The 6,962-nt window shown below is 34.2% G+C and overlaps 1 protein-coding gene across 1 annotated transcript in view; it reads right to left on the bottom strand.

The window, feature by feature from the left end:
* Positions 1-1,540: 1,540 nt before the first annotated feature.
* Positions 1,541-6,962, bottom strand: part of LEPROTL1 (leptin receptor overlapping transcript-like 1) — a 9,101-nt gene continuing 3,679 nt past the window's right edge. Inside the window, exons 2-4 of the mRNA XM_004682206.2 lie at positions 5,648-5,723; positions 3,494-3,680; positions 1,541-2,673 (exon numbers count right to left, since the gene is read on the bottom strand). Coding sequence (XP_004682263.1) covers positions 2,557-2,673; positions 3,494-3,680; positions 5,648-5,723 — 380 coding nt within the window. The 3' untranslated portion in view covers positions 1,541-2,556. The remainder of the gene's footprint in view (positions 2,674-3,493; positions 3,681-5,647; positions 5,724-6,962) is intronic.

Genomic DNA, 6,962 nt, shown 5'->3' with positions numbered 1-6,962 from the left:
TGTAGAGGGTAAAATACTTAAAAATTAATGGTAATGAATATATAATAAGACATGCAATCATAAAAATAACGGAAAATTTAAGAACAAGTAGAATTTTTACTTTGATATCACTAGTCTTCTTTATGTCCACAAAATCTGTTTTTGTAAAAGGTTAAGTAAAAATTCTACTGCCCAATATAATTAATGGTCTTATGCTAGTTGAAAAATCATAGGATTTCATTATAATATTTGCTTCTATGGTTTTAACTTTATTTTATATAAGTAAATGTCTTCAAGTCAAAAATAATAACTAATGTCACTCTTGCTTTCTCTTACATCATTAAAATGGTTAATGCACTTCAGGAACTGAAGTAATACATTTTCATTTCAAAAACAGCCACAAACTAAAATAGATATTTAAAATCTTTATTGTTTCATCATCAAAAGTTTTCTTTCCATAGAAGAATGGCAATGCAGTATCAGTGCATGGTCTATGGAAAGTTCATACCTCAAATAACTAGCCTAAAAATCCAAGACAGCACTATGTCAAGCTAGTGTGCAAGGCTAAAGACACAATGCTGCCAATGCAGTTAGTATACAGAAAGAATATGCAGCTGTTCCAAAAAGGGTCTATGGCCAAGTGAATAAAACAGTAGCAGTGCACTGCACTGACATTCTAGAACAGAAAGCAGCAAAGGACCAAAGCATGTACTTTCTGCAAGAAAAATATGGAGTAGACCACAGGCACAGAGTCCCCAGCTGTATCGCCAGCTGTTTAATTCATTTGTCCCTGTACCTTCTTTAAGTCTGTAACATTATAACATGTAAGCCATTGCCAGCCTAATGTGTAACATGGTATAGCCACATGCAGAGATTTTATTCTGCTTCCCATCTCACAGCTAAAACTAACAAGTACGATGAACAATAAAACTTGTGGCTTTTAGGTATCTTTAGTAAAAAGCTCAACAAACCCAGAATTTGTTCCCATTTTCTTAAGAAATAAACTTTATAAAATAATAAAAGATAGCTGTCATGATTACTCAGTTTTGTCTGAAGGCAAAACAATTTTTATGTAAGTATACTAAACACACACACAAATATCCTTAACTCTCAGACCAACTTGAATATTTTCATAACTAGCTCCTGAAAAAAGCACTGATAATTTTAAAAAGGAAATGAACACTACAGTTTGACAATGCCTGGTTACTGGGGATTTTTGGTCAGGTTTGTATATGAAGCTGCTATGCAGCTGGATTTGGCTACTTTGCATTAATTCACACAATAAATGCCATTTAAAAGGAAACAGCTGCTCTATCATAATGAAATCAAAATCAACAGTGGAGAACTGTCCAGGAAATTTGTCTTAAATATTTAAAATTACATATGATATAACCTTAGAGATTAAGAACTATAGTTACCATGGTCTAAATCTTAATTGTTAATGCGTGAATTATCTGCAAGACTAACAAGTCACTTGTTAATCACTTCAAGGCTTTTTGGGGTAGGGGCATTCTGAACATATTGCAATTACTCTCCAGGTAAGTTAAACACTTCTAATTTAAAGTGTATTAAACTATATTTGAGAAGTTATTTTACTTAACATATGTAACATATAAAATAAGTTAAAAGAAGGAAGCAGGGAAAGGACTTTCTGGCATTATGTGATACGAACATACAACTGTCCATTATCAGTAGTAGTTCCATGTATGCCCATTTTATCCATGGCAAACATGAAAGACTGATAGAAGATCAAGTTTCACTTCACTTATAAATAGATACAGGATTCAAAAAATGGAATTTCAATAGTTTCTTTCTACAATGCAACTCACTCTAATTATAATAAACATAAATAAAAACTGTATTTCAAAATCAGTTTTTATACCCTTAGGTTTAATAATAAATTCTAACAATTGAGAAGAAAAGCACTTCTTTATAACAATCACATAAAATAATTTTCAATACACAAAACACCTGCTTACTGGCAAAACCAGCAACCCTTTATGGAGGGCACGGGCATTAATACTTGGCCCCTCTGAGGTATAAATGCAGCTATATTTGCTCTGAGTATATAATCTATAAGGTCTGCATGTTTGCATAAAATTGGGAGTGATGTAATCCTGACTGATTGAAAACTTATTTTTAGAACTTTTTGAAATAATGGTGTTTATAAATTATTTTAAGAGAAAAGATGTAATTCAGCCCAGTAATACAGCCAGAATTCTGAATTCTTAACCAATGCAAATGGTTATTACATTTAAAAAAATGTTTAACATTGCATATTGGTTAAAAAAAAAAATACTGAAAGGGAAAACACAAATACTTGAGTTCAGCAGGACACCACAAACAGCATACAATATTAAGTGTGAAATCAATCAAGCTTTTCCAAAAGAGAAAATCCTTTTAATCCTTCAGCAAGTCTCTGTGAAAATAGTATGCTTACAATAAAAGTGAGAAGGGAGCACCTAGAATACCCCCAAGAGCTTGCTATACCATTCAGCATTACTGCCCCATCTCCTGTGTGCATGGATGACCAACAAATGACAAGAAGTCCACTTGACAATGGTTCAGAAATTCTTTTCACCACTGCTGCCAGCTGAAGTCATCATTATTTCCAAAGACCAAGAAAAAGCCTAGTATAGTCGCAAAGATGACTGTGTTTCCTGTGAGAACAAGTGCACAAGCTCCCCACTCAATCTATGGAAATAAGATATAAATACTTAGTTAATAGGCATATGAAAAACAAAAAGAAAATGAAAAGCAAAGCAAGCACAAATTGTATTGTGCTGAATACAAAACTTAATTTTACAACCTTCTGGAATAAGAGAAAAGATTTACTTTAGCCAGTAATACAGTTGTATGCCAATCATGATCTAAAACACATAAGATTTGAAATGACTTTCATACATACTTGGAGGTACTTCTATACTTTTATTTCTCTTTGGTTTCTTTAAAGACAAAGTCAAAGCAATCTTGACTGCTGGGCTATGAAGAAGCAGCCCAGAATTCTAAATTTTCTACTTATAAAGACCACGCATATACATCTTAAAGGAACAGGGGAGTTACGTGCTCCTTTCATTTTCCTTCTCTACTCCAGGAGACCAGGAGTGCATCTGACTGGTGAGTTTGGGAGGAAGGTGAGTACACATAATATGTATTAATTACTACCCCCTTCTCCTCTTTTGAACACTCCTATCTGCAGAGAACACAAGATCTCCTGAAGTCTTTTAAGTTTTCAGTTGTTTAGGGCAGGTCTGTGGTTATTTAGCACTGTGAGCTAACATGCCTAGTTCTGAGAGTGAAGTACTGGCAAGTCAACTGTAGCTTGTGCTTTGAGCCATGCTCTTCAAGGTCATTTTAATCAGTTAACAGCAACAACAAAGGCAAGGTTTTAATTTTTGTCCTTCAGGCCCTAGGTCTCATCTCTCTTTGAATGTCATTCAACAAAAATTTTTTCCTGAGAAAAATTTAGCACAGGCTAATTTAAAATCATAAATAGAAGAATATAGTCACTTACCAGATGTGCTCTGGCAAATACAATCGGGAGTCCAAAAGCTGACACAACAATGCCCGTTGTAAGAAATATGGCCAGTTCCTTACATGCATTACTCATAGCATCTGTATCGTCCACTAATCTTCTTGCTATGCAGTATGGAATAGGTGAAAGGATGTAAAAAAAGAGAACAAACAGGGGCCAGTATTGGCTAGAAAAAGAAAAATAAGTTAATGTAGTTTTTGCTATATATGTAATTTTCCTACACACTAAATATGCTTTTTCTTAATAAGGATCATAGGAATATTGCAAGGTACAAAGCATTATACAATTTTAAAATAAACAGTAACTTGAAGACTGTAAAGAGAAACATTTAGAGTCACACTATTCAATTAGGACACAATAGTTAAATATGTCTTACTTTTAAACGAAAATGCTTTATACATTGCAACAGCTGGAATAAAAACCCAAAAATCATTTAAAAAAATATTTTAGGTTATGAACAGAGACATCTGGGAATATTACCAGAGTAAATTTTGAAATTAAGATTTATTCCTTTGACTACTAATGTATGACAGACAGCCTTAGCATCAAACTGAAATATCCCCAACTTCACTTAGGTCATTAGGAAAACCCAATACACTTAAATCAAAATATAGAAAATGAACTAAAATTAAGATTGAAGACTTTCAGCTAGAATATCATAGTTATCATCACAAAAACAGACGACTTTTAGTTTACAGTCTAGCTAACTGTTACAATACAGGCATTTTCAATCTTTAAAAAAAAACAAAAAAAAACAATACAGGCATTTTCTCCTTTAATAATGTTATGGAAGATATTACCATAAGGGGGAGCTATGTAAAGGGTATAGGGGACTGCTTTGCACTATTTTTGCAATTGAGAGAGAGTCTAGTCATTTTAAAAGAAAAAGTTAAAATGAAAATAGGTGGTCATAAAATAAAAACACCCATCACAATGGAATACTCTACTCCTGGGCTCTGCCTATACTCAGAAGACTGCATGAGGTCTTCCAAGCTCTGATTTGTTTAAGCTAAATCTGTGGTTTTTTAGCACTGGGTGAACTGATGTGCTCAGTTCTGAGAGTGAATTATTGACAAAGACTTATCCTTTCTTAGATATTTTGAGATTTAATAAAAAAAATCACAATGCTAGACCCTCCCTGGTGGCGCAAGGGTTAGGACGCAGCACTGTGAGCTAGCCACAGCTGCTTCAGTGCGAGTTCCATCCCTGGCTCTGTAGCTGACCCACATGGCGTGGCAGACCTCTCCTGTCTCGCCCACTGCTCCCCTCAGCAGTGTACTTCACTGACCTGCCTACTCTGCTCCCCACTCTGCCTCTGGTGAATCCTCTCACCCCCTGTACCTCTTGCCTGTACCCCAGTTCTGTATGCATAAATAAATAGTTAAAAAAATCACAATGCTTAAGAATAATTTTAAAAGTACCAGAGCATAAAAAGTGAGTTCTAAATTGCCCATGTCTCCTCTGCTTTCTCTTTCCCACTCTCCTACTGGGGTTCCTTGGGTCCTGCCACATTTCCATACAGGTAAAGTATATAGCAGTCTTCCAGAAGATTGTTCTTACTTGTTCTTCTACCCATAGTACATGACAGAGCATATTATATATTTTTGCCAAAATATGTAATTTGTGAAGCTGAAAACATATTCATGCACTTATTAGCGATTTACAATTTTTTACTTGTTCAGTTTTCTATTGGGTCGTCTATGTTTTTCTTACAAATGTGTCCTGTTAATTTTCATGTTTTTTCTATTCTAAGAAAAATAATAATTACTTGATAATAATAATTATTATTAAATAATAATTACTCTTTTTTTTTTTCCCTAACTAGTCTCCTGACTGTTTATGGCATTTTTCTGAAAAGACAGTTTAATTATTTTGTATTTAATTTTATTAGTAGGTGCTCAAAATGGAGCAGTAGCACTGGTCTACTGGGTAGCTATCTGCCATCAGTGACCAGGTAGTAGTCAAGGAACACCAACCAAATTTTTTCTACACCTTGTCATCCTAAAATCTACCAATTTCAAGTGAAGATATTTTTAAAAATATATGAACATCTCTTAGGGATACTTCTACAACAGTAAAAGTGTAGAACAATTTTACCCTTTAACTGTCAAAAAACCCAAAAAAATTCCATACTTGTATTTTGGAAGGGCACATCCAAGCATCAGAAACATCAGCCCAATCGCTCCTCCAAAGGACAAACTAATCAAAGCTGCAAAGTAAACAAAAAATAAAAAAGAAATGTCCATTAAAACAAATATTATTTTTTAATCACTAATAAATCTGAACATTACCAGTGATCCCTGAAGTCAAAAAGAAAACACAAACATACAAATATATTTAAAGTGAGTGAGTCATTATAAAAGATAAGTTATCTAATCTTAGAAGAAATCTTTGGGGCCCTTTCCAGGCAAAATAAAGTGATAGTATTTTCAAAGTTCTGACCTATCATTTGGTACCACCACATTTGCCAATTGCTGGTTTTATTTCTGACAAGTATCTCAGTCACCAAGATCAATGTCTTCCGGCATCAGAATTATATTTACTCAATAGGGCATTACAGTTTTGACAGTGTATAGAGAAATGCCACATTCTTGGGTTTACAGGATTTTAGAGGTCTCATCCTATGTTAAAAACACTCTGGATCAACTCTTTCTTGCACATTTACCCTCAATGTCCATAAAATTGATAAGGAAAAAGTGTCCAATCTGTAGTTAATAATTTTGGTCAATTAATTTTGTTAGAGACCTTTACATAGTTTGAAAAAGTACAGCTGAATTTCCTCCCCTAATCTCCTACCCCTTAGGAAAATGAAAGGTAATGGACACAATCCTTCCATAGTTACTACTATTTTAAGACATTAACACAAGCAACAGATGCAATCTAAAAGTGCAAGTTTCTAAAGTTACTCACACACTTGTACAAAGCTAATATATATAAATAAAATTAACAGTAAAGGGGTTAAATGCTTCCAAGCACTACATATGTATGTTTCTTTGAATTAAAATGACAGAGACCTCCACTGACATGGAAGCCTGGCAGATTTAGTTTCCAAATAAAGATCTGAGATAGATCATACAGCTTCATGATGTAGATTCAGATGTGCATTATGTCAACCTGAATACATTTACTTAGTCCTTAATGCCGTATTTCAGTTACAGAAAAACTGTATTTTTATTTTATAGCAAACAAGGAGCTTGAAGTTTAAAAGGGAATGCAGTATAACTATAAGCACAGCACTGTTTATTATTTTGTCTCTTCTGACCAAAACAGATTCTCACCATCTACTATGCCTTCTGTCAGGTATCCCATGAAGCTTATTCTCTGCATTCTAGTCACAATAGCCCTATTTCCTTTCCTAAAATCAGCAGGTTCTCGGGCCCTCCCTGGTGGCGCAGTGGGTTAAAGCACAGCACTGAGAATCTAAAGCCGCTGCCGCATGAGTTCGATT

This window comes from Condylura cristata, unplaced genomic scaffold, assembly GCF_000260355.1.
Source record: "Condylura cristata isolate star-nosed mole 26May11 unplaced genomic scaffold, ConCri1.0 scaffold00014, whole genome shotgun sequence".
In the NCBI taxonomy this organism is placed as follows: domain Eukaryota; kingdom Metazoa; phylum Chordata; class Mammalia; order Eulipotyphla; family Talpidae; genus Condylura; species Condylura cristata.
Note: the sequence above shows the minus strand (reverse complement) of the source record. Positions and strands in the feature narration are given on the sequence as shown.